Here is a 26966-nt window from a genome sequence, read left to right as displayed (position 1 = left end):
TTCTCTCTACTGCACAAGAGCAACAGTAGGGGGGTGGTGGCATAGAAGAGGGACGGCTAGAGTTTGGCGGGGTGGAGGGGGAAAAGAAGGGGGGGGGGGGGCGCATGGGTCTTTGGGGGGAGGGGCTAGGCTAACTGGTCCAAGCCCAGGTTGGCTCAGTCCACTCTCATGGTTAAAGCTTCTCTATTTTAAAAGAAATGCACTGCTGTAATTTGCCTTACTTTCTTCTCTTTTCTTTCCCGACGAGAGCGATTCAATAAAAAAACCGAAAACGACGACTTCCAATTTCCTTCTAAAATTTTAGGGCATTACAGGGATAAATGAATAATGACCGTTACTAGATATGAATTACTATCTCACTTCAATTTCAAATATAAGTTTATAGGACATCGACATAATTTTTAATGTGACACTTTAACTAATAATATCTATAAAAATATATTATTTAAAATAGAAAGAGATATATTATTGATGTATTTTTATGATAAATTTAATAACATCAATTTTATATTGTCAACCTTTACTTTTTTTAAGCTATCGATGGTCAAACTAAAATAGTTTGATTTAAAACAAACCTAAATAGACCTCTATTTAAGATGGCAGGAGTATATTATTTGGGACACTACATCACAAGCTCTCTGGAGTATGCAAGATTTCTCAAGAAACAATTCAAAGACAATCACTGTACATGCAGTGCAAACATATCATTGCAAGTCTGCAACTCCACGCATATACTAGCATATGTACAATATAATATGCGCACGAATGTAGAACCATCGCGGTATAGGTACGGATTGAATAAGCAGGAGTCTATATATATATATATATATATATGTATGTAAGCAGAGTAAAGCTTTGTTGTTTTCAGTTTGCAGATTGTGATCTAACTTTTAGATTATAACAATCTAATAATATATTTTCTATCAGTTTATATAAATAGTAAAATTTAATTTTTACAATTTAACATTTACAATCAAAATTATTATAATCTACTATCTACAATTAAGCGTAGAATGATGCAGGATATATCACATGCGTCGTGGAGAGAGCATCTGTTGACGGCCGGCCGGAGATTCCCATTGCCAGGACGCGGTCGACGAACCGAGCGACCGGATCCAGCTGCGCCTGCGCGTATGTGCCTGAGCGGGTGGGACCCAGCGGGCAGAGGCGATGATTATTTTATTTTTTATTTTAATAATTGTGTTTATGTTTAACTATAAGACGTTAGTATCAATTTTAAGAGGGAGAGTTGCACTCCATTTTAATTTACTTATCACTATTTTTTACTGTAGTAAATTTAACTAATCGTTTTTTAAAAATTATATATACATGAAAATATACAATATTAATAAAACTTATTTTATGATAAAACTAATAATATAAAAGTTTTAAATATCTATACTTTTTTTTAAAACACATGAGCAAATTTGTTATAGTAAAAATAAGTGAAAAGTAAGCTGAAACGGAGGGAGTAGAACTGAGTAGCAAAAGGAAAGAATAAATAGTAAAGAAAGAAGTAAAAAAGGACCGATGAGTCCACGCAGCTAAGCTGGCGTCTGGCCCCAGCGGCACGCCAGCCTGTCATGCCCCCCTCTCCAAGCCAGCTCCGCTACGCGACAAAGCTCCCTCCTCCTCCCCGCCCCACCTCCTATAAATGAGCCACCCGCCCGCCTCCGCCACCATCGCCGTCGCCGTCTCATCTCATCTCCCCCCCCCCCCACCCCCTCTCCTCTCCTCCGCTTCAAAGCCACGAAACCGCAAAAGCAACTCGAGCAAGTCATCACAAACGCAATCGAAACAGAGATGGGGCTCTGCATGTCAAGTGGCGGCGCGGTGAGCGAGGCGGCTCCGAAGGCCACGGCGCTGGTGCTGCTGCCGAACGGGGAGCTGCGGGAGTACCCGCGCCCCGCCACGGCGGCTCGGGTGCTCGAGGACTCCGCGTCGGCGGCGGCGACGGGGGAGAAGGGATGGTTCCTGTGTGACGCGGACGGGATGGGGTTCGAGGGCCCCGTAGCGGCCGTGGGCGGCGCCGAGGAGCTCCGCGCTGGGCAGATCTACTTCGTGCTCCCCGCCGAGGCCCGCCGCCGCGGGCTCCGGCGCGAGGAGGTCGCCGCGCTCGCCGTCAAGGCCTCCGCCGCGCTCGCTAAGACCGCTGCCGCCGCCGGATCAGGGGCCGGAAGGCGGAGGCGGGGCTCCGTGGCGCCGCTCGTCTTCTCCCCGCCGCCGGAGGAGGAGCCGGATGTGAAGACATTTGCTGCGCACAAAGCCGCGCCGGCGCCGTCCGTCGGGAAGAGGCGCCCTGTCCAGCGGTTCGCTTCGGATCTGACCGCGATTCCAGAATGCGAGATGAGCGAGTAGCTGGATGAAGAGAACAAGGACTCGATCGCGGGATGAACTCGAAGCAATGGCACGACTGCGACTGCGAATTCCTGATCCCGAATTGCCAAAAATTTCTTGAGCGAGCACTCTGGAACCAATCAGACGCGGATGGTCGAACGGACGGCGGTGGTTCGGCAGGGAATGAACCAGCGGTTGGGATGCGGCTGACTGAGAAACAGCTGCTGCTACTATTACTTGCTAGCATTTGTACGTGATTCTTGGGAATTTTGGCCTCTGTTAGCTGAGTTGGTGTTCGGAATTGAGAGGTTGCAGATGGACTGTGAATACAAACAAATTATTCGGCTCCTCTTCTTCTAGCTCGTGTGAAACAAGTGCGCATGTCTCTCTGCTCAAATTCTCCTCGAATCTTGAAACCTCGTTGAATCTGCATGATGCATATAATGACAGGCCACCACTCACGTGCATTTTCTTTTTAGATTTCCAAATTAAACGTAGTACAAATGCACTGTAACTGAGCTAAGCTGGGACGTGGCATCTGTGCCACTACATTTTGATGCAAGCAACATATGATCCATAACAAATTAAAAAGCAGATCTATTTGCAAGTTTTGAACGTAAAGCTTTTGTTGGCTGAACGATGATCATATCATGACAAGATTCATCAGTTTTCGAGGGCAGACGACTTGGGCAATGGCGAATGATGCGACAACTCTCCGCGGTGGCCGCGAACCGAGGCGATCGCTTTCGTGTTGGAGCTGGACAGTGCGTGCAGCGGAGCCCTGTCTCGTCTGTCCCGTCCCTTCTCGCATGCAAGATCCAAAGCAGAGCTAGCTCGCCCGCTCGCAGCTGGTTGCCGTGTGCGTCGTCAATCCGTTCACCTGTCGGTTTCCATGAGCACATGGCGACTGTTGGCTCATGCATCAGGCTCGTGTGGAATCGCCCGGCACGAATATCTATCGCTGTTGGCTGCAGCCGTACGTGGAGCACCGGTGCCAGTGGTGCCAACAAAGCAAAAGCGATGGAGCTAGTAGTTACTACCTACCTGCCTACCTCTGAAGCAGCTTCTTCGAAGTTGTCACAGGTCGACTGGAGCGGAAAAGTAGCCGTTCGGAAATAAATTTTATAGTATCTTATTATATAAAAGATCGATCTTTTATAATATATATATATATATTTTAATAACTATTAGATCACGAGATGAATTACGTCAATAAAATGTCATGAGATTTTTTAAAATATATCCTAAAGAATTTGCTTATATCCGCCCGTGCGAGCGCAGGGGGTTAGCGTGCCGCGAACAGACCACGCGCGAGCTCCATCGCTAGCGTAGCTTCATCTTTTGCCCCACGGGCTACCTACACCTACCATCGATCTAGCCATGGCAGGCAGCTGTAATGCCAACCTGCTTTCCAATGCAGAGCAAGGCAGGACAGGGCAGGGTAGGGGCACTTATTCACACAAGAAAAGGCAAAAGCATATTCTGGCGCCAAAGTAAAAGTTGTAGATGCGCTCACGACCACCGACTGAAGTCGTCGTCGTTCCATAGGTAGCTAACCCATCTCTTCTCTCGAGTGTGGAGTCTGGAGACGAGCTGTAGCGTAGCTACCATGCACCGGCCGGCTCTGCACTCTGCAGGTACGAACGCCGGAAATCTACTCGAGCCGTATATTTGATGGATTCCAGTGACGCGTCTAGAGAGGTTGTTGCTGCATCTAGGGACTTGTACATGCAGAGGAGGGGAAGGCAAATTACAGCTGCTCCTGTAGATAGCTATCATGCCTCACTGTTCCAATCATCTCGATTCATCTGGAAGCCGCATGCTGGCTTTTCTGTACCTGATTCACACAGCGAGCGAGCCTAGCGAGAAGCTGACAGCAGCGAACGAAATTCCTCGGCAGGCTCGTCTTCCCTTCGTCAACATCAGCACCTGGTGTCTCGTCTGTTGTTTCAGCTGGCCGGCAACCTGCGTTGGATTCAGATTCTTGCTCTCAACAGTTGCAAAGCCTGCAGGCCGGCACTTCTCTTCTGCTACTCCAATGCTTGAGTAGTAAGAAAACAATGCCTTCAGATGTTAGTATAAAAAATACATGAATTATACCAGCAACATGCAGGTACCATTTGTGCGTTCACCAATCAGCAACAAATTCAGGACCTTGGGTTCTTTATTGCCGATTGGTAAAGGCACAGCTGACCTCGTGTTGCTCTGTAACCTCCTAGGGTCCAGTACTCCGTTTGTGCTCTGCTCTGAAACAACAGTGAACAACATATTGCTCGGAGGAGAGAACAAACAACATGTGGAAACAAGATCAATGATATATCATAGTGGTAGAAGTGGGGCAGCGCAGTCAAAGAAAATAGTTCACCATAACAACAATGAACAAGAAAGCCGTGATTTTAACATGGGGCACAATACACAAGCTTGAAGACCTCAATGAGCATGTTCAGCGCCAAATGAAGAAATAAAAGAAACAATTGAAGTGATGGGCCGATTTACAAAACTCAAGTCACAATTCCTCCAGAACCCCTCAGGGACGAGCTAGATCCTAATATCCACATTGGCCGATTTCAGCCTAAACCATAGCTTGCATTCGGGGATGCCAGGTTGGCATCGAAGGGTATCTCAACTCTTTCCTTCACAACACAGTGAGCCCTGCCATCCTCGAGCACCATCACTTTACCTGGAGGGCAATGCAAAGTACTCCGCCGCTCTTCTCTGCTGGTTGCCTCTTTACTGAACAGCCCCACGATGTCCAACTTGATGCTATTTCTAGCTATCACAGGCTCGTAGCCAGCAGCCTTCATGATAGATACAGCGCCTACAACCATGACTGCCGTTTTAGCCATCCATCCAATGAAGGACCCAATCCCTCCTCGCAAACTGCGGTTTGAGGTGCTAGTATTTCTGCTCTCTAGCCCGTTTGTTATTGTATCGTCTTGAGCCGTGCCATCAGAGTCCAGTCCGTTATGCAAGCGCTTGGACTTGGACACGTAGTCTAGAGGATACAGATCGTTGAGCACAAACGAATTGGTGACATGGTTTGAGTAAGGAGGAAGGATTAGACCATCGTCATGTTCAATTTTTTCACCGGCAAAAGCGGCAGCCTCATGTATTACCTCACAGTCCTGCCCCTTGTATTCTTTGAGCTTGTTAAGTAGGAATCTCCGACTACGGTCGATCTGGATCAAGATGGTTTCTCGTTCATATCTTTGCTGGTGCTGGAGGTCCTGGCAGTGACACTTAAGGTGTTAACGAATTTAATTTGTGAAAAACAAAGAAACAAATAGCCGACAATGCATGTGCTAATTTCAGAAACAGTCTGAGCCCTAGCCATTTGATGTGATGGAACATTAGAGAGCATAATGTAAACCCTTCTGAAATAAAGTAACAATACAAGAACTTGTTGTCAACTATGATACCAAAATATTGAGAGAGCCCATACAGCCACTAACTTAATGCATGAGAGGTATCCAAACGAAACACTTGCTTAGTGAGATAAGAAGCATCCAACCAAGTACAATGAGTGCTGCCCTAATTTGTTAGTGAGCAATTGACTAACATGTAAAAATAGTAATCACCAGTCAAAGAGCGCTTTTTTTTTTTTATGGCCTTCTCTGTATTTTGCTCAAATGTGTTTCGCTCAAAAATGTTATCGTCTTGAAGTATCCTTTTCGTGCAAGAGAACAATTGAAGTGGACTCAACTACCAAGACAGTGACAAAAACTAACTGAATCTCACAATTCTCAGTCAGGCGATTGCATCTATTAGCAGCACCACACTTCTCCGCCAAATGCAGGAAAATTTTGAACCAGAACATACCAGCTCATGCAAATTGGAATGCAATGGAACTTCCCATAAGCTAAGGAAGACGATGACGACTATGTTCAATTTGTGCACCTTACACCTAGATTTGGTATCTACTTATCCTCGTTCACCCGTCATGACATTTCTACCAATACTTGCACCTACAATTCGTAAGACAGCATCCTGAAGCACCGATGGGTGCCGTACATATATGCCAACGACCGTGGTACAACTTCTAGTCCTGATAGCACTCTGCAAGCCAGCAACGAGACAGAATTTGGACCCAGGCACCAGGCAATCAGAATGTAAGCAAAAGATTAAGTTTGTTCTCTCGCTGTGGCATCACGTTATGCAAGCCTTGATTTGTTTCTTTACTAGTATGTTTTAAGGGGAAAGAGGAGTGGTTTCCAAATAGAGAAGGCACTACCAAATCAACCGCAAGTTGCCATATAAATCCAAAGCAAAGATTAATCCAAAGAATGCATCTTTGACCACTGATGAACAAAGTTAACCCCATCACGAGACGAGAGCCCCAAGAACCGGACCTGCAGAGTGGCGAGCTGCCGCTCGAGGGACTCGAGCGCGTCGCTGATGCCGACTAGGCTCTCCATCTCCTCGTCCTCCCCCGGGGCGCCCAACCGCTTCAGCGCCGCCTCCTCGGCGTCGCCCCGCTGCGACCCCACCGCGGATATCCTGGAGCGGAGGTCGGAGGCGCGGGCGAGGACGAGGCCTATCTCCTCCGCCTCCATCGCCGCCGCCGCGGGGTAAAGCCCTAGCAAAACCCAGGGCTAGCAGCAGCGACCAGTGGTGGCCAGCTCCGCCTTCGTCGTGGTGCGCGTGGCTCGGCTGTGGTGGAGAGACGCCGAGGCGTATCCGTAGCGGGTGGGGCCCGGCGCGATCTCGGCCGTCGAATCAGCAGTCCCATATTTGGGCTCCGATTGGATTTGGGCTTGTCAACCTTGTTCAGGACAAGCAGGCTGGGCTGCCCTAGGAAGTTGTGGTGGACCGCTGATATATACAATTTAGGCTAAGAGGGGTGTGTGTGTGTATACACACATACAAAGCTAGTGTAAGAGCATCTTCAAGATATGCCTAAAAATACACGTCTAATATCACAATATAGGGAGTCTTTCTAATAAAATTCACTCTGTAAATCTCCTCCATCTCCAATAGATTTCCTACACCCAATCCCTATATTCCAACAAACTCCTCTCTCTCCCCTCTCCTGTATCGCCGACGTGTGGACCCCACCCTTCATCTCCCTCCTTCATCCCTTTGCTTTTCTCTCTCTCCCTTTTCGGCAAAGAACGGGTGCCGCTTTATCTCGGCGATGCCGCGTGCGATGCCCATGTGACGTTGCGGGTCCCGCTCGAGTAGCCTCCTAACGAGGTCTCGAAGCTGGGTCGCGTTGACCTCACTATCGAGCTACGGGTAACTGACCTGCTTGACCTCCTTGATGTAACCCTTGAATGGCATGCGACCGTATATGAGCTCATAGAGGAAGACGTTGAAGGCCCACCAGTCAACATCGTTGCTATGGCCGCTCACGCTCACGAGCTCAGGCATGAGGTACTCATGCATGCCCATGCAATCCTTGGAGCTCGCGGTAGTAGGCTTGGCCACGAACTCGAATCGCTCCTTTGCGCCGATCTCCTCCTCATCATCACTGCCGCCATTGCTAGAGAAGCAAGATGGCAACGGGATGCTCCTCCTGCGGCGGCTCTGTTTTCACACATGGTGGCACCGGACGGTGGGCTCCACGGACGCGGGGAACGTGAGGTCAAAGTTGGAGAGCACGACATGCCCGTCCCCCCGGAGCAGGGCGTTCTTCGGCTTGAGGTTGCAGTACACGAAGTCGAGCGTGTGGAGGTACTCGAGTGCGAGCGGCACCTCTACGACGTAGAACCTTGCCACGGTGACGGGCAGGTGGCCGCTAGGGTGGCGCCAGAGCACAAAGTGGAGGTCTCCCCCAGAGCAGTAGTCCATGAGGAAGCACGCGTAGCGGCCAGCATTGAGGCGCGCGTAGAACGTGGGCATGAAGGGGTGGTCGAGTGAGGAGAGGACGCACGACTCGACGAGGACGTGGGAGACCCGAGAGGGGTCACCATTGCGGAGGCAACGACCTTGAGCACGAAGAGCGGGGACACTAGCGGGGAACTCTTGAGGCGGCAGAGGAATATGCGTGCGAGGTGGCTATGGCCAAGCTCGTGGATGAGGTGGAGGTGCGCAAGGCGGAGGATGTCATCGGGCTAGTGGGAGAAGGAGGCTCGGGAGGAGCAGGAGGCGCTGGCGGGTGGGAGTAGGTAGGTGGGCCTAGGTGGGATTAAGAGTCTGGCTGGTTCCCTACTTCTAGTTAGGATGGAGGAGGATATTAGGAACATCTAAATATTGGTAAACATATATGACATCTGTTGGAGAGGAATTTTAGAGATAAAATTCTTAAATTTAACTATAAGGAGTTATACTAGGTTTCTCTTGGAGATGCTCTAACTCACAGTAAATCATACTCTAATAAAATGCACGAGTTGTAATAGATCTGGTCGATCTTCATCGTCCACTTGAATTGATCAAACGGTCACGTGCTGCAACATCGTGTTTCTCTAGAGAGTGTGCCGTCTCCCGCACACTAGCTTTCTGGAGAGGGTGCGCCGTCGCTTGCACATCGTTTCCACCGTCGTCTACCATGGAGGTTATCTCTATCACATTATCTTTACACTAAGTACTATACGTGAATTATTTTTATCTCCTCATAAATCAGTCACCATCTTAATACTTCTCACAGTGTTGCTACAAACAACCAACTTTAAACAATGAATCCCTCCAACCTCCTATCTAGATACTCGTCATTCTTCTACATTCTGGAATTACATGATCATGCTGTGAATTTTATATATTTAAATCTCTTTTGTTATATTTTTTACTTATTGCTGTATCTTGTATTAATTCAACATGTGTGAAACACAGTTACTAGTGTGGTATTAAGGGCGAGGAGTTGCAAGAACTTAGGGCATATGCCCTTAATTTGTCATCTTTTTCATTTGTGTTGCTATGTACAAAATCTCTTTACAGAGCACAGATTACATACTGCACGCCTTGTTACACACACGATGTAACAATCCTGCCGAGATGGATGTAATCATCCTAGAACCAAATCTATCAACTACAGCTAATCACCGAATCAATTTCACTAAATGCAGTTGAATTAGCAGCCGTAATGGAGGCTGTTGTGTTCATTTCAGCTGAGGTGCGGGAACGCGAGGTCCCTGGCGAGCAGGTACCGGAAGCTCTGCCGGTGCGGCACCCACTCGACGACCTTGCCCGACGACCTGCCCCCTCGCCGGCACCGCTGCACCGCCGTCCGCAGGCTCTCCGGCAGGCACCGCTGCACCGCGTCGACGAGCCGCTCCGGCGAGAGCTTGGCGTCCCTGGCGTACGCCTCCACGAGCTTGGGCAGCAGCACCCGGTGCTCCTTCCACACGCCCACCGTCGCCCGGATGTACTCCTCCCTCGCCGCCTCCAGCTGCTGCGACAGCCGCTTCGGCGTGTACACCCGAACCTGCATCCATGCAGAAACACAAGCTCGATCAAAGGGTGAGCAAAAGGAGTGGCAATGATGTGTGTAGTACTTTGATGAACAAAGTGCATGCACGAACAGCATCAGTAACATTCTTGCATCATACATTCATACTCCACAGGCCCATACCAAGGAAACAAAAGTAGATACTTGTCAAGCTTCTTTTTATCATTGTGTTCATGTCAGGGGGGATGCATGCAGCTTTATCACTTTCGGAAACATCTCTACATTACTACTCCAATGTGTGATTATCATGTTTACTTATGTTTTAGAGTTCCAAGAATCACATTATCTTTGTGTTTTGCCAGCTGAGAGGAGGAGCAAATTCAGACTCTGACGATGAGTCCGTGTTCTCACCGCGGGATCGGAGTGGCTCCCTGAACAAAGCGCAAAGCGCAAAAGAGGCTCAGATTGATGAACGGCAAAGGCTTGCCACTCGCTTCCGGCTTTGCTCGCTCTGCTTTTGATCCTTGGCTGCAGCAAAGTCCTCAGCCACTGCGCGCGTTAAAAGGATCAAACAATCGGGTTCGATTAGCGACGCGGGTAGCTGTCCAAATGACATCTCATAATGTCTGTAGGAACACCGTAAGTTTTGACCAAATGATGCTGCCACTGACATACGTACATGTCCGGAACAGTGAGTGCTGCATCCGAGAACCAGCCCCTGGATTACTGCTGCGTTGATGGTGCGCCCGGCAATCTTGCATTCAGCCTGTGGAGAAGCATTGTGTCAGTCATTGCCAACTCTCACGAAATTGTTTGTCTTCTTCGAGACGGTTTCGATGATCGACGGAGAGCGAGGCTCTACTTTACCTTGACCAGTAGTGATGTCTTCTTCAGATGGTTCTGTGGGACGCCATACTTGAGGTAGGCCTGTGGAAGTTAGTGCCAAGGATCATCAACATTCGGAGAAATGAGTACACTGAACAGTTTAAGTCAGCAGGTGCTAATCTGCTTAGTAGTAGAGAATTGACAATGGGAGTAACATTACATGCATCAACAATGCATTGTGTATGTTGATCCAGAAAGCGAGCTTCTCTTCGTTCGTCATCCTTCTCAGATCGGCAGTCTCCAACCGATAAAGGATCAACCTGAAACACCAATGCATAAGTATACAAATGTCACAGTACTGAACAGAAAAACTAAACATTTCCATCCATTTCAGTGTAGAAAGCATTAACAAAAACTCACTTGTAAGTTTGGAGCAAATCTTCAGCTTCTCTTTGCCTCCGACGGTCACGGGAAATCAACGGAACCTCAACCATGGTACTGTACGGTCCACTGAATTCCTTGAGGCCCTCGACATGGAACGGGTTGATCAACCGGGCGTCGAGAGTTGCTTCCCTCCTGCAATTGGGGCTCCACATGTCCCCAAGGTACTGTGGGGAGACCACACTTGTTGAGGAGAGCGACGAGGTCGGCGACGATGATGCGCCGTGGTGAACTAGAGGAGGATCAGCAAGCTTGCAGTACACCCCTGCCATGCACCTGACCATCTCCTCAGAAAGGTTGTTGGGAGTTTCAGGGATGTGGTCAGCTACATTAGTCCCCAGGTAGTCAGCCAAGCTTACCACTCCTGATGTAGCAGTCTCCCCTTCCTGCTCATCAACAAAATCTTGAGTTCAGAACAAATGAACTTAGAGAATCATATAGCAGTTTATAGAGGTAAACGAAACATGCTACTAAATTACCATAACACAAAAGTAGGTTCTTCTGAATATCAGCACACATGTTCAATTTAAGTGTATGTTTCTGTTGGTTATCGATGTACTTCTGATCAATATACTGTAATATCCTTTTGTAACAACTAAAGTGTGGCGTGGACTTAACTGTAACTGCAAAATGAACCGATTTCAGTACTCCTAGAAATAGCAAATTCCTATATGTAACAATCACCTCCAAGAATGAGAAAGGTTGGGAGTGGCACGACCGAAGAGCCCTCGCAAGACTGTCCTCTGTGGGTGATATCCTGGATGAACAAACTCCGCGGAACGACAGCGCAGACTGGCTTCGGAGGCCATGGTCAGAATCCATAGTCCTCCTGGGGCATGTCGACGGCGAGCAATCATCCGCTGCGCCATTCCTCCCCTTACTAAGTGGAGGGCAGCTGCAGTGCAGCATTGGATCACCTCCACTCCTGAGACTGAGAGGGGCCTTCGTCTTCGGCGTTTCTTCGAGCTGCGCAGACCGTGAGCTCACCGACAGCTTCGGCGCCTCCCGCTGAGCATCTGAAGATGGCAATGTGGGTGCTTGCTGCTGCTGCTGCTCAAATGCTTTCCTGTAGAGTGTTAGCAGGTACTGCTCCAAGTGCTTGATCTCCAGCTCCAACGCGGCGACCTCCCTTATCAGTTGAATAGCCGGCTGATTGGAAGCATATTAGTGTGAGTGATCTCGTGAACATAGTATTCATGAAAAATGAGAAAACTAAACAAGAACAGATCAGGTAAAGGAGGCACCTTTAGGACTGAGCTCTCATTTGGAAGAGTGACAGGAGCAGGGTCAGGCCCCAGTGCTTTCTCCAGTGCGCCGCGCACCACCTGCTGATCCTTGAGGTGCATCTCCAGTTGCAGAATCTGCATGTGAGCATCACACCAGAGATCAGGCCCAAAAAAAAGCATTTGGGAATTCATCATGTTATTTACAATCCTTGTAATATTTAGGCTAAATTTTTCTGAGTTATTTTTCCAAAAAAAAAATTCTGTGAGTAAGTACTGGACGACAGAAAAAAAAAGTACAAGAAGGAACAGTTTTAATATGTGAGTACAACAAAAGATCAATGAAGAACAGCAGCAAATTTCAGGTCCTTGCCTCTTTCTTCAGGGAGTTCTGTGCCTCACTCCTAGGCTGAATTCCCTTATCGGCTTCACTTTTCATGTGACTGTTTGAGTTTCTGCCTTGCTGGGAAGAACAAATTAAACCATAGAAATTAATCAGATTTTCAGAACTCGATGCCATATAAAACCATACACAGAAGAGCATAGTACAAGGAAATTTAAGAAGTTACCAACTTAGGTTGATTAGATGCTTTCTGTGAAGAACGCAGTGCGCCCTTAGCATCTTTGTCCTCGAAATCACTGCCATTCCACAAACAAAAGAATTTCCTCATGAACATTGCAAAAAGGTAACAAAACCGAAGAAATCTGCAGAAGCAAGCTCATGCATCCAACCTCTTAGAACGCTTGTGCCTTGCAGAGGCATTCGAAGGCTTCATTGCTTTGGAAAAGGGTGCGTGACCTTTCTTCTCCATTACCTCCATTTCTGTTATTCACACACCTTGTCTGAACCAATCAAGAACTGAAAGGGACATGGAACAATCAAACCAATCAAGAACTGAGAGCAAGAACTATGCTGTGCAAGATAGAGAAAGAAAGAAACTTGCAGAACATAGAACAAAAGAACTCACACAATTTGCTGGTGCTCAGAACTGGGGCTCAAACAGAAGAGAATCAAGAGAGAGAGAGAGAGAGAGCTCCCAATGATGCAAGTGAGCAGAATGGTGCCTTCAGAAGGCAGAAGCCACACTAGACTCCAACAAGCTCTGCACTGTGGATATCCACCAGCAGCCAATGTGCCATCTACCGCCAACAACAACTCTTCAGGTCAAAGACCTAACTAAGTGGACATTTTGCAATGGGAAAGGCCCCTTTAACTGCAGAAACCCCCAAATGAATCGCACACAACAGCAGCCACCACAGACTGATAATAGGAGATTAGGAGTAGTGTTTATGTGTGTGAGCCATCCTGCGAAAGGGCATTGACCATGACACCTCATGAAAAAAAAAAATTCCACAGGCAGCTTTTGCCTTGTTTCTTTCCTTGTTGTGAGCAGTAGATGATACTGCATTAACTACTACTGCACCTTTTGTCCAAGGTCACTAGGTCAGAGAAATTTATTCCTGCCTGCCTCTAGCAGTTCTTGATTCACAGCACAGCACAGCTCTGGTATGGAAAACTAGGGAAAGTTTGCAACTTTTTAAACCTGCTTGGTTATTTGTGTATCGGTTTTCCCTTCTCTCTCTCTCTACAGTGACCCTGATGGAATAATAATTTCAGGTACTGTGGGTCTGAAACAGGTTAGAGATTGTAGCAATAGATTAATGCAAAATCATTGTCTCCTAATAGAGCCAAGGTTTCCTACCAAATGCCAACGGAAACGTTAGAGTTTTTAGTTTCTACCCTGCCCAACTATCTGCAAGACTTCAACCATACAATGGTAAGAATCACTATTATGAGCACATCCAACTATGAAAAATACAAGCCGGAAATGTTAGTTAAAGCAGATAATTTAAGTCATGTCACTGCTTATCCTGGTAAACAGTTGGACTGCTAGGTTTTCAGATGTGACAGCAAGAACTCATTCAAAATCCCTAATAATATTTTGCTTTCGCTTTCAGATGGAGATCTTCGTGACATTGATGCACAAGTGAAGCATACGAATGCAAGAGATATGCTAGTACATCATTTACAGCAGCTCACAATGATCGGATCTTTGACTGGGAATTTAAGCAGCATAACTCTGAATTTCGCTCATGTGGCTGATGCAAAAAGACTGGCGAGCTGTCCATCAGCTCAATTATATTCATATCGAGTTACTTTAGGGAAATCTTCATATGAAGTTTCAAATTAAATTACAAGTGCGCTGCATTATTTTCCTTTATAAAAAAGGTGTGCCGCGCTACCTATTAATTTTGCGGAATTTTAGTATTTCATCCGAAAGTAGTAACAAAGTATCTACTAGTATGTGATCAGTATATCCCCAATCTCTTTTCCCTTTTAGAAGCATGTATCCCAAAGATCCTACCCCAATAGCAGCTTAGTGGTAAAGCCTCCCTCTAGAACTGTGAGCACAACAAAAAAAAGATTCCACAAGATGAAATTGGTAGACCCTACACTAAAAGAAGAGATCAACCAGTCATTAGAGACAAACCATGTTTTGTCCGAAGAATGTTTAAACCTTCTTGAGGTGTACAAAGCTAAAAGAATGGAAGGGAAAGGTGCAGGGGTGGCCTCAAAAGTGGAGAAAGTGGGGATAAAAGGGGTCTGAGGCTGTGCCCCAAGGAAAACAAACCTTGCTCTATTGGGTGCTTCCTCTTGTTTCTCTAGTCTCTCTACTACCTTTTTTTTTTCCTTTTCTCAAAAGGAAGCCCATTACAACTAAGTACTACTTGTCCTCTGCTCTAAGGGAGCTTCTTGCTTGTCACAGGAATAATTCTTGTTGTGGAATGTTGCCTCTGTATGTCTTGTATGGATATGGTGTGGGGCTCTTTGCATGCATTTGAAACATGGGCTTAAAGAAAGTTAGGAAGCAACATAGAAGAACAGAACAAAAAGGACGAGGTCTAGATGAATATTGTTTTAACATATCAAGCCAAATTATGGGTTCCAATTAATCATCTTAATCTGTTTCTAACAATTCATGTCCATCACAAATCAAAATCATATTATTATGTAAGATCAATTATGCACAAAATACCTAATGAGAGGGGGTGAAAGGTGAATGATTGCGGAGGCTAAATTCAAATTTTAAATCACTCCAATCAAATATTCAATTTAATCTCAAAATCAATTCTTGACAGACTGTTATCACGACATTTAAAGCGATGTCAGAAAAATCCAACTGGACGTTGGATTGTCCTTAAATTTTTATTGTATAAACTAGAAAATTATACGAAGCTATTTTAATAAGAATCATGTCAATCAAATCTTTGGGTCTAAAGATATAAAATTCACAAATTTTACCCACGTTAATCTATACAACACCACTCACACAAGCGTATTGCACATATCAAAACCACAAATACTATTATGCTACCACGAGCATCATCATCGCATGCATATCATCACATGCACATCATCTATAATTATGCTACCACGAGTATCATCGTCACATGCAATGTTAAATTACTGTGTTTTTGCTAATTTTACAATAAAGCCAATTTTGTGTTTGCTAATTTTTCAAAACATGATCTCACATATTCATATTGTGTCAGCCTCCTATCAAATTCTCTCTTTTTTTAAGATAAGGGAATGTTTTATTATTCCATCATCTGCACAAGGCATGCACACAACCATTCATTATTACATCATCTCAGGCATGGACTGCAAATAAAAATCCAACAAATAGCAAAAACTATTATAAAATCAATCATAAACATAATGGAAATCCAACTTTGAGTCTCCTAAGTAAACATCCACTCATATTTGATAAATATCTTCATTATTGTAGTCTTTAGGACGGTCACACCCACTTTATTTGATTTCTTGCCTCCTCCTTTTACAGTAGAGACCAATATCGAATCCAATACACTCCCCTGAAGATCACCTACGTGTAAGGGTTTAATTTTGATTTATCAAAAATAATTTCATTACTAATTAGCCAAATGACCCAACATAAAGTGCTTGTCCTAACAACGATTAGGGATTTCAACTTAGGATCCGTACTGCCTAACCAATCATCAAAAACATGTGAAACGCTTTTTGGAGGACTAAAACCGAAAGCGATCTGCACTGCTCTTCAAATGAACTTAGTAAACTGACAATAAAAAATTAAATGGCACTATGCAGTTTCTAAAGGAATTGTAGCTCCATTATTATTTTCCAATTTGAAAATAATACAATAAATATTAAAATAAAATCAGCTCGATCGACAGAATAGGCCCAAAAACTCGAGTCCGCATTCACGTTACTGGTTGTGTCTATTAGCACTGCAGTGTCCTTCAATTGCCCTGATGATCATAAGATGATGCAAAATTTATTATTTATTCGCCAACATCAACAACCACAGGAAGATAACAAGATTGAAAGACAGCAAGACAGCCGGACATGCTCGCAGTCTGATGAGGCTTGGAATCTCTGCACAATTTATAAATCTCCACCACTGCAAATCTCACATAGATCTTCTCGTATCTGAACTGAAGAGATTTACTCCCTCAATTAAAAAATAGTAGACATATATTTTTTTTAAATAAATTTTATATACTTTGACTAATATTTAATCAAATTATAGAAATATCTAATATATAAATTATACAATTAGGTTCGTAATTTAAAATAATTTTACACTATATAGATTTTATACTTCGAAGATTGAGTTAAAAAATACGCCTATTATTTTTTAAACCAAGACGGAGGGTGTACTATCATCCAATTCTTAAACTTATGATCAGAACAGATGACCACCAATCCTAAACATGTTGCAGGATACCGATCTTAAATATTAACTTGATTTCAGTGACTAACATAAGGACAATTGATCTGATATGCATGTTGCCAAATTCAAGCTTGAGATGACGTTTTTTTACAGAACTCAGAACACCAAATCTCGCGTAACATTTAATGTTCAAGGACTGATACGCTACTTAACTCGTCCTTGATCTTATCTAAATGTGCCTACGTCCAAGTGTGCAATGTTTAGTCTCCACCTAGGTTATTACGCCCTTTTCTTCTTGTTGATTGCAAGGTCAAAGGACAGGAGAATCCAATGTCTTCTACCAAAGTCCACACAGTTTCCATCTAAGCAAAGTTGTAAGCTAGTAACTTCAAGCTAGTTACCATTCTAATCCTCTTTTTTAATGTAAAAAAAATCGTACCGACAAATTAAAAGGAGAGGTATTTGTACTATTTTTTCTCCACTTTGCAGTGGCAGTTACAAGTGGAAATAATACTCCACCAATGGGTAAATAAAAAAATGTTTGTCACCACATACAACAAAGTGGTAATGCTAATTGATTAACTCTTGGTCCTATAAAAACTTTTTGCACTCAGTCATATCCTTGGTCTCCAAATAAATCATACTCCCTCCGATTATAAATGTAGGTTATTTTAGACTTGTGCACAAGGATTAAAAAAATAGATCAAATGACCTTGTTACCTTTTATTTATTCTGTATTGGAAAAGATAACTTATTTAATTGTAAGAGTGGTAGTATTTATTAAACAAGGATAAGACGAGAATAAAAGAGAAAAAAATATATAGAAGTTTGAGAATAACTGATATTTAGAGAATAGTTGAGGAGACTAAAACAACTTACATTTGTAACCAGAGAGAGTACTACCATGTAAAGGATCAGTTTGCAGTTACTGTGCTACCCAGTAAAACTTCAACTAACTTCGTCGTTCAAAATAGATGTATAAGTGCATTTGAAAGCCACCGCAATATCAAACGGAAGAGTTGAAGGACCTTGGAAGTTGGAAGCTTCTCAATTACCAACACAACAAAACAACACTAGTACAATACCTATTTTGGTTATTTAGTAGGTCTAAACCAAACGAGCTAAACAAACAGACTTCACCGGGAATCGTGCGCCTCAGTCTTCATGCATGCATGCACCTAAAAGCAGAAAAGGTCAATGATATGTGGGCCTAAGCTTTACTAACTCTATTTTTATTTAGCAATTTTAACCTTGCATTCTTTTCTATGAAAAAATTATAAATACTTAAAAATATATAATACTAATGAAGTATATTTCTCGATGTACCTAATGCTACGAAAGTTTTAGATATCTATAATTTTTTCATAGGAAAAATATAAAGTCAATATTGCTACAGTAAAAATTGATAAATGAAAACGGAGGTAGTACTATTTTTCTAGGTGCACACACAGAGATATCAAAGAACACAAGGGGCAAAAACTCAAAACGAAAGGCCATGCAACAAAAGCCAAAAGCGGATCAACAAGACGAAGGGAGGCAAACAAAAGGGCCTCAACACACACGGTGGACAGGAAAGAAAATTTTGCAAAAAGGCAAAAAGAAGAAACAATGTGAGGAAAGCAAGCCAGGTTTTCCAATCATCTTTTCACCAAAAGATGAGACATACTGCGCACAATAGTACTCCATTAGCGAGAGAGGATTGCATAATTGCATGGAGCATTTCAAAAGGTTCAATTAATTGATCTGGCGGTGCAAGATATGATTTGATACCAAATATGTGCATGTGTTAAACATGAGAGAGTGGGCTATAATTCTGTGTGAAATTATGCAGGAGGTTTTTGTTAAAATATGAATGCAATGGAACTTGTCACCTTTTAGTAGCAACTAGCAACCTACCTGTCGTTGCAAGTGATCGAATGAACTGGTTGGTGCATGAAACTTGTGTCGCATTAGATACTGCAACTCTTTACATATGTTGTGTCAGATCCCAACCGCCGCAATTCTGCTGTCTCTGGTCCATGGAAAAATTGCTCTACGAAACCTTACGAAAATTTGGTCATAAATTAATTTGACCGCCTAGTAATTGACCATGTTTTTTCGAGAAAATGAACTACAACGCCAATGGAAGGACAACCTTACCAAATTTCTGGAGAGGCAAACATTGGCATCCATATCCTTGGTTCACCATCCATAACTTTGGACGCTTTGCTTTGCTTGTCGTCGTCAGTTCTGTTGCAAGTTACAGTATGGTCGGTATCCCGGTGAGGTAACTGCCCGAGAACTCAAAAGACAGGGGCGTGCCACTACTCATCACCGTTGCTGTTTCCCCCGTTTCTTTCTCAAGTGCTTGGAATTGGGCTGTGCAAGTACTAAGCAAGGGACCCTTCACTTCAGGTCATCACTCAATTCTATGCTTTTGCTGCTCACCAAAATGTTGACATGGTGGTACAAGACACACGTTTCAGTTTGACTGTTCAGGAAGTACAGCATTCATCAAAGAGCAATGCAAAGCAGAAAGGAAAATGGCGATGCAACTGGTGGTAAACAGCGTACCTTTCAGTTTCAGACTATGAACAGTACTCACTACCCATTGTGCTACCTATAAGAGCATCTTCAACCGAACCCTCTTCCCACCCATATCTATATTTGAGGAAAAAACGATGAAAATCGACCTCCAACTGACTCCCTATCCGGCCCCCTTTCTTTGAGGAACCCTCAAATCTCCTCCCTCACCCATACATCTAGGGGCTCCTCATCTGGCCGCTCACCCGCGTTGCTGCTCCCGCGCACGGCCCCTCCCGCGTGGCCGCACTGCCCTGCACCTGCCCACCCGCGCTTCCCCGCCCACGCTGCGCCGTCGCCCCCTCACCCGCCCACCCGTGCCGTGGAGAGAGGGAGCTCGATCGAGGAGAGGGAGGTCGGGGAGAGAGAAGGAGCGAGGAGAGAGAGGGAGCTCTGACCGGCGTTAGGAGAGATGCTCTGGAGAGAGAGGAGAGAGAGGAGAGAGAGGAGAGAGAGTTACTAGATATTAATAAAATAGAGGTGATTCGAATATAAGGTCAAATATGAGGTTTCGATTGGAACACGTTAAAAAGTAGAGAATAAAATCTGAATGAAGAGCTCCTAAATAAGAGATGCTCTAACAATTGCCTGCACAGATGAAACATCTCATGCAGAAATACATAAATAATGCTTAGCTACTGAACCACATTTAATCACTGAGACACTGACTTGCATGTATTGTAGCCTGACGAAACGACAGATGTGGCATCCTGTGAGCTGTGGGTGGTGTCTCTTCCAGACCTGCATCCAAGCTTAGCATGCACGCCTCGCCCGTGTCCATGCTGCAGGGGTGCACTAATGGAGGAAGCAGAGAGATCCCTGCATGGCAATTCATCCCGTTCATTTTCATCCTCACCAACCTCCTGGACGCGCTAAATTGAATGCGCGCAATGCAGGCAGATTTGCGACAGACTTGAATGCGTATCTGGGTAAAGAGAAGCTCTGACAGGGCCAATGCAAAGGTGCTGGACAGTGAGTGCATGCATGCCAACGGCCACTGGTCCCAGCTAACAACAACAGCTACTGTACAGTGTATGCATACATACATGCAGTGTATCTGTATCCATCCAATCCTGGCATGTCAAGCATGGTGACACAGATGTGATTGCTAATTTATGGGCACTGGATTGTAGTGCAGGTGTAGAAGTAGCTGTTCTTTGGGGGCAATGGCAACAGTCCAGTTATCACAGGAGGACGGTGTGCAAACTTGTACCAGTAGCTCCAATTGTTCTTGCTTGGAAAAGTGAGTATTCTATGGCCTATGACTATGAGGCATTTCAACCTGTTCATCCAAATCTTGGAGAACGCAGACATGCACCGCAGCAAAATCTTTACTCATAGCTTGACAAGACATGATGACCTATCACCTTCACACCTTTATAATGTTTATAGCGCGAGTCATAACTATGTCGTACATATATTAGTGTGACGAATACACACATAATATATATTGCATACATAAGCTCAATTTAAAAATGTAAGACGCAAAAGCACATAAAAGGAAACACACATGCAAAACCTATTTGAATGAGGGCCTTCAATTAAAATATTATTATATTACAAATAAATTTTAGCCTAACTCACTTTATCCGAATATTCTAATAGGCTTTCATCTCACCTTGTGCTCAAGGTGGTGCCAAATCAACCGTCCTAGAGCTATCTACCACTCCCGACCCCACAAGCTATGAATCTTTTCCTTCCGCTTACTTTCCCATCCCCTACTCTTCGACATCGCAACGAGAGCTTGGCACCCTGCCATTCTAGAAGCTTCCAGAAGCTCATGGAACAATGGCGAGGCTTCTCTTACTCCGCACGACGATGTACCATCACTCCCCACCTCTCTGCCATCACCCTCCTCATGCTCTCTCTATCCAAACACCGCTACTACGCCTCCTTCCCCTCCTCATCCCCCTCCACTGCATCCTGACGTCGCCCCTCCGCGTCCCAATCCACACCATCGAGTCCTCACTTGGTCCCACCAAGGAGGAGCAGTTTCTCGCAGTTGGTGGGCCAGCCAACTGACAACACATGTGGAGCTCGATGCGCTCACCATAGGACACCTTCTCACCGTCACGGAGACGCCACGCCAATATGACAGATGCTATATGCAATCTCATCGTGGTATCAGCGTGACGAGACCCAGATTTCCGCCACACCGATATGGCGATGAAAAGACAACGCCATGACAAATATTCTTGTAGTAAATCACATAGGATTGATTTCTGTGCCAAGAAATCAGATTTTTTTTTTGACATTACAAAGCATTACAACACAAGCACAACCAACACACACTCTCAGTTAAAGAAGCACCACTACTGACCCTACACTCTATTCTTCTCTCTTCAACATATCCTAAGTGAAACTAAGTTTCTTACTACCTTGTAGATAAACCATTATTACTAGGTACTTGCTACCTTGTAACCAACATCACACGCTACTTTCCTTAGCAATTTTCGATCACGATCAGTGCCGTCCTGATCGAGACGATGAACTCCCCTGCTGCTCGGCGTAAGGCCTGACGAAGGTCCTCCTCCACCACACCTCGAACGCCCTCTGAAGGTTCGGGCAGCTGTCCCCGACCTTCAAGAACCTACCCAGCCAGGCGAGCAGCACCGCCTGCTGGTCCTCCAATGGCAGCGTCAGGATGGTTTGCCCGATCCCGTCCTCGACAGCCTTCCGGTCGAAGGACCTGCATCCATGCTGTAACCACTTGTTATCATCCATGAGAGGCTGCAGCCAGACGTCTAACAGCAGCTGCCTCGTCTCCTTCGATGGCAGCACCTCCCCTTTGCCAATGGCCACGAAGAGCCTCGCGGTGACGCAGCTCACCAGGTGTCTGTGCATGACCGGTATCTTGCAGTGCAGTTTGGCCAGCTCGCCCTGGCTGGCCCAGATGACTGTCAGCTCATCGGCTGCATTCTTGTCTGATAAAATTTCAGTTAACCAGAGGAGGTTGTCAGCCTCCAGAGCGATCTTTCGGAAGACCGGTTCTTTGTTGTCCGAAGATTGCTCAGGGAACTCCGGATCAGAAGCTTGGCGAAACAAAGTCAATAAGGATTCCAGGCAATCTCGGCAAGAACTGTACAAGGTCATGACACAGGAGTCTGCTGAAGCATTTGTCAAGACGTTCTCCTTCAAGAGCTTCAGGACCAAAGATTTCATCTCGCGCCGCCCTCTGTCCTCGCTGCTCTTTAGAACCAATTCAATTATATGCGCAAGCGTGTCGTTTGGCGGATTTGTTATGTCAGATGTCACCCTTTTCAGCAAGGGGTTAACTATGTGGTTCTCATTGTGCAGTTGTCGTATGGATGACACGACATTTTCTTCCTCGTCGCCAACCCAAGGAACTGCTTCCAGGTAATCTAAGCATGACATGATGCATGCACGGAAGCCTAGTGATTCTGCAACCTGTACAGAGAACGAATACAAGAATTCATGCGCTACAAAACAAAAGAATAAGTACATTAAGAAGTAAAATTTGCTTTACAATATCTAGTTTATTGTTCCTAACTAGCCACGTAGTAAGACATAGGCAGGTTTTAGACAGTCATGCTCCAGATCAGATTCAGAGGACTTGTTTCACTGCTATTTGTTCCATAAAACACATATATGGCAGCCTAAAGAAATTGAGACTGATCAGCCTACCTACATTGAGATTGACCTGCCTACCTAAATCGGGACTGACGAACTATCAGTTGACAAAATTGTGACATGATTCTATCGAAAATGATTGTATCATAAGAATATGGCTACAGATGAGAAGAGTTCCTAAATGCAATAGCATGAAGTGGACATTGAGATAGAATCAGCTGCATCTATCATAATTCACATTTTTGTAAGAATAGAGTTCCACTCTAAAGACGTGTGAATTAGTAAATTTTCAATTGGCACAAGGGACATTACTTTTGGTTGTTTGGAATCACTCAAAAGCACCTAAAGTTAAACATTTGTAATACAAATAGTACAATTTTACAAAAAAAAGATATAATTTTTAGTTGATGCACCCAGATAATATCTATAAAATGCTCAATGTACCAAAGGTCTAAGCTGCTATATGGCCATATGGGACATGTTGCAGAATAAAGACAACTAAATTATCAAAGTAATGTCTAATTGACAAGACTAGCATTACCTAATGCCGATTATTTTTCTACAGCATCAATTGGAATATGCATAGATAATTTATATAGCATACGAAGAAATTGGCAAATCAAGTAACTGTCACAGGAGAAACCTTCAAGATTCGAAGAACTCGTGGAACATTTTGCTTGATAAGCCTCTGCTTGACATCCTTGCAGTACATCAACCCAACAGTCTCGACATAAATCTCAACATCCTCACAATCCGGTACCTCAATGCATGACACTGGAGATTGCCTCGAGAGCCTATCCATGAAAAAAGTACTATTTTCAGCAAGGATGTTCTTGTGAACAATCATCTTCACAGCAACCCCTTCCTTGCCATACAGCACAACCTTCAGATCACTCGTGCCGAGCTGCCCAAACCCGACTGAGATCTTATGTTGCTTTGGTCGCTTCTCGGGTGCTGATGCTACCTTCAGTGGATCAAGGGCAGCAGCAGCATCTGCTTGGGGGCATACTTGCTCATCCGAATTGGTTCTAGACCTAGTAGGAGTAGATTGTGCTCTCTTCTCCGAAGAAATGGTCGGCGCCCTCTGAACCAAGGAGGCCTTTGACACAGCAGGTGATGCTCCACCTCTAGGTCTGCCTTGCCGGTTTGGGTTCTTTGTTGTCTTCTGGAGCGCGGCCTGTGACGGGCAGCACCAGAATCCTTCCGGGGTGATGGCAATAGGGACATTTCTAATCCTTGGTGGCTGACCATCCAGCCTTCCAACCTTGAATTCTGCCATGTCTTTCTTAAGAACAAGGAGGCTTGTCAGGTGAAGACGAACACTTTTATAGCTTCAGATAAGGCTGATTCAGACGGTCTTTTTATTACCTTCTGAGATTCATTTATGAATAGCTCTCATGCGCACACCTGAAACACAAGAATTGAAATGCTAAGTTGTGATTTCGCCGGAATCACTAAGTTAGGATATGTAGCAAGAATTATAACCAAGCAAACAATAAAGCATGGCAATATTGAGGCATTATTGTTCTTTTTCTGCACCGGAAGAAGGCCCGAGAAAATGTGGATAATTTCATCTGATTCTCTCGTATATTTCCCATGAAATAGAGCTTGAACAAATGACGAGCACCAGCTCGTGACTGAAAGTGAGGGCAGAAAGCAAGAAACACATATGCATATTCAAAATAAAACTCCTACCTTGAAACCAAACTCTAATACCACATTCCACACGAATTGATTTCAGATTTCCTACATGCTAGAGCTCAGTTATGCGAATCTCGAACGCCTAATAGGAAACTGAAGAATGGCATCGCCATCCGAACGCTAGCAAGCCACCAGATTGGAAGCAAGAGCACCGAGAAAACCACCAAAATTTCCTAAACCCAATAGAAGTCTGCATGCAGAAGGGGGGCAAACAAGAGCAGGAACCAAGAAGAGCACACACAAATGCTCTCCCTAACTCTTCAGTTCCCGACTTCCCGTCACATCCAAATGCCCAATCTTTCATCAAACTGAGACAAACCTAAACCAAAACCACCCAAAATCCCCAACTCTCACCTACTCAAGAACTCGCATTTCAGCTCATGAAACAAAGATAACGTACAGTGAGGACGATCAAACAGGGGTACCTCACTCGCACGTCGCACCACAGCTCAGCTTAGCTCGTGCCGGCTGCCGCTCCAACCAATCATGAAGGGACTCGAGTTCTCACGCCATTCCTCTCCTCTTCCCAGAGTCGGCAAGGCAAACAAGCAAGAAAGGCAAAGGCAAACAGCACAAAGGCAGCTAGTACTAGTAGCTAGCTATCCATCCTTGTCCATCTTCTTTTGCCCATCACTAATCAGTAGTGTCCTCCCTTTAGCCCGCTAGCACACCACACATGCCATCATGGCGCCCTCCTCCTCTCCTCTCCTCCCCCTCAAGATCTCTTTTTTACGCTCTCTTTCTTGCTTGTTTCTTTCCTTCCTCCTCTGTCTCTCACTCGAGCCACAGACTCACAGTCACAGTTAGTGTTTACTACAGCCCGTTGTGTGTAGCAGCAGCTACTGGCTCCTGCTTGCCCCGTTGCATCGTAGCAGCTGCAGCTGCAGCAGAGCTCAAATCTAAGGAGGCTGTAGTGTGTCGCTTCCGGCGTTTTGCGCCTTTGATTGGGTTCAGACTTGAGATGCCACGGCGTTTGTCTGTCTGTCTGTCTGTCCTGGGCTAACTAGGATTCGTCTGTCCCCGGCCACGCCGGCGTTTGTTCAGACTTGAGATGCCACGGCGTTTTACCAAGCTTTCTCTACCAGAGGTCCTAGTTTACCGTGCTAATTCGCGGGCCCGCATGTCATAGTGAGATTTCTACCTGCAACCGCAGCACGATGTTACTGTGATCTGTGTGCGGCGCTGCAGGGTTGGTTTCTCGAATCTGGAGAGACATCGAATCTGGAGGTGTTTGACTGTTGCAGGAACCGTATGTCCTTTGTCCGGATAGAATTTTTTTTTTCAGAATTCATAATGCTTTTCAGAGTTGATTTTCAAACTTGAATTTGGAAGCTGTGAGCAACAGCATCCAAGGGCCAACTACCAAACATTAGCAAGCAGAAACTGAAACGGATACCAAATAATCCAAAATTTCTTCAGATTCGGAGAAGAGAAAGCATGCGCTTGGAGGTACTTGTTTGCCATCTTTTGGGCTTGGACACTCGAATGATGCATAGTTACTCTATAATTGCAATGATCAATTTTGAATGACCCAAAATTTTCTCTTCTGGCTCTTTCCAACCACCCTGTTGCTTCATTTGCAACGAGTGCCCGCGATGAGTGAGAATCTTTCTTGTTTAGACCACTTTGATTTGAATCTTGAATTGATCTACAGGGTCAAAAATTTTGCCAAAATTGAGGCGTTGGGGATGAGATGGTACATGCACGGTTGGATGTGTATATGGTCGTCGATTAAGAAAACAACTTGTTGGTTTGCCTTGATTAAACCAACTTGCGTGTACCTACGCATACTTGTGCGTAGTTTATGCTTTCAATTCAAAATCATCATCCGTTTGCCACGCCATCTACCTATGCGTAGTGTAAAGCATGAGTAAAGCATACGACGGTGATAGTTTCTTTCTTTCTTTCTTTCTTTCTTTTGATTTAAGCCTGATGTCACATTATGCGACTACTGCATCATTGTACGACCAGGGATTAGCGTACAAGAGTGTATGTTGGCTCTTTGACCAGAGGAGCTCTCTCTTTTCTGCCATTTTGTCGACTTGAACACATTTTCAGTCTCAGTCCGACCGAAGGACACAAAAAAAAAGTTGACGGGATTTATTCTCCTCTCTTTCCCTTTTTTCTGAAGAAACTTGGTCGTTGAAATGGCGAATCAAGTAGTAGCTTTTCGTTGCTTAGGATTTTGGTGATGCAAGGCCAAATTTTATTCTTTTTTGACCCAGAGGAGTATCGCTAAGACCCTGA

General features: G+C 44.9%; 4 protein-coding genes and 1 pseudogene across 5 annotated transcripts; 1 reads left to right on the top strand and 4 right to left on the bottom strand.

Moving 5' to 3' along the window:
• Positions 1 to 1713: 1713 nt before the first annotated feature.
• LOC133892033 (uncharacterized) lies at positions 1714 to 2696 on the top strand. The gene has a single exon (XM_062332771.1). It carries the CDS (start codon positions 1804 to 1806, stop codon positions 2356 to 2358), a length of 555 nt encoding a protein of 184 aa, XP_062188755.1. The 5' UTR covers positions 1714 to 1803; the 3' UTR covers positions 2359 to 2696.
• A 2017-nt stretch (positions 2697 to 4713) lies between these two features.
• LOC133893525 (plastid division protein PDV2-like) lies at positions 4714 to 6996 on the bottom strand. The gene is made up of 2 exons (XM_062334556.1): positions 6687 to 6996; positions 4714 to 5564 (listed from the first exon to the last, which is right to left on the bottom strand). Exons 1-2 carry the CDS (start codon positions 6888 to 6890, stop codon positions 4905 to 4907), a joined length of 864 nt encoding a protein of 287 aa, XP_062190540.1. The 5' UTR covers positions 6891 to 6996; the 3' UTR covers positions 4714 to 4904.
• A 399-nt stretch (positions 6997 to 7395) lies between these two features.
• On the bottom strand, positions 7396 to 8522 carry LOC133892288 (serine/threonine-protein kinase WAG1-like; annotated as a pseudogene).
• Positions 8523 to 9162: 640 nt separating this feature from the next.
• On the bottom strand, positions 9163 to 13418 carry LOC133892053 (uncharacterized). Its single transcript, XM_062332797.1, has 12 exons — positions 13119 to 13418; positions 12883 to 13009; positions 12720 to 12789; positions 12524 to 12613; positions 12172 to 12288; positions 11612 to 12076; positions 10907 to 11313; positions 10707 to 10806; positions 10529 to 10588; positions 10341 to 10427; positions 10073 to 10210; positions 9163 to 9697 (listed from the first exon to the last, which is right to left on the bottom strand). The coding sequence occupies exons 2-12, from the start codon at positions 12969 to 12971 to the stop codon at positions 9377 to 9379; spliced, it is 1944 nt and encodes a 647-aa protein (XP_062188781.1). The 5' UTR covers positions 12972 to 13009; positions 13119 to 13418; the 3' UTR covers positions 9163 to 9376.
• Positions 13419 to 21646: 8228 nt separating this feature from the next.
• LOC133893608 (BTB/POZ domain-containing protein At3g50780-like) lies at positions 21647 to 25728 on the bottom strand. Of its 2 annotated transcripts, none has more exons than XM_062334673.1 (4): positions 25145 to 25728; positions 24387 to 24425; positions 23662 to 24299; positions 21647 to 22835 (listed from the first exon to the last, which is right to left on the bottom strand). In XM_062334673.1, exons 3-4 carry the CDS (start codon positions 24295 to 24297, stop codon positions 21891 to 21893), a joined length of 1581 nt encoding a protein of 526 aa, XP_062190657.1. In that variant the 5' UTR covers positions 24298 to 24299; positions 24387 to 24425; positions 25145 to 25728; the 3' UTR covers positions 21647 to 21890. The 2 variants fall into 2 exon arrangements, with proteins under 2 accessions (XP_062190657.1, XP_062190659.1); XM_062334675.1 differs by lacking the exon at positions 25145 to 25728 and adding an exon at positions 25074 to 25092.
• Between the last annotated feature and the right edge of the window lie 1238 nt (positions 25729 to 26966).

The sequence above is a fragment of the Phragmites australis genome, chromosome 15 (genome assembly GCF_958298935.1).
Source record: "Phragmites australis chromosome 15, lpPhrAust1.1, whole genome shotgun sequence".
NCBI classification, from domain to species: Eukaryota; Viridiplantae; Streptophyta; class Magnoliopsida; order Poales; family Poaceae; genus Phragmites; species Phragmites australis.
The sequence above is the reverse complement of the archived record's forward strand: the minus strand, read 5'-3'. Positions and strand labels throughout refer to the sequence as shown.

Coding starts and splice junctions, on each gene's coding strand:
- LOC133892033 (XM_062332771.1), top strand. CDS start 1,804: ATGGGGCTCTGCATGTCAAGTGGCGGCGCGGTGAGCGAGGCGGCTCCG.
- LOC133893525 (XM_062334556.1), bottom strand. CDS start 6,890: ATGGAGGCGGAGGAGATAGGCCTCGTCCTCGCCCGCGCCTCCGACCTC. Junction 5,565..6,686: donor GGCAGCTCGCCACTCTGCAG/GTCCGGTTCTTG, acceptor TGTCACTGCCAG/GACCTCCAGCACCAGCAAAG.
- LOC133892053 (XM_062332797.1), bottom strand. CDS start 12,971: ATGGAGGTAATGGAGAAGAAAGGTCACGCACCCTTTTCCAAAGCAATG. Junction 12,614..12,719: donor CATCTAATCAACCTAAGTTG/GTAACTTCTTAA, acceptor TGTTCTTCCCAG/CAAGGCAGAAACTCAAACAG. Junction 9,698..10,072: donor GGAGCCACTCCGATCCCGCG/GTGAGAACACGG, acceptor GCATGGATGCAG/GTTCGGGTGTACACGCCGAA.
- LOC133893608 (XM_062334673.1), bottom strand. CDS start 24,297: ATGGCAGAATTCAAGGTTGGAAGGCTGGATGGTCAGCCACCAAGGATT. Junction 22,836..23,661: donor GAGTTCTTCGAATCTTGAAG/GTTTCTCCTGTG, acceptor TTCTCTGTACAG/GTTGCAGAATCACTAGGCTT.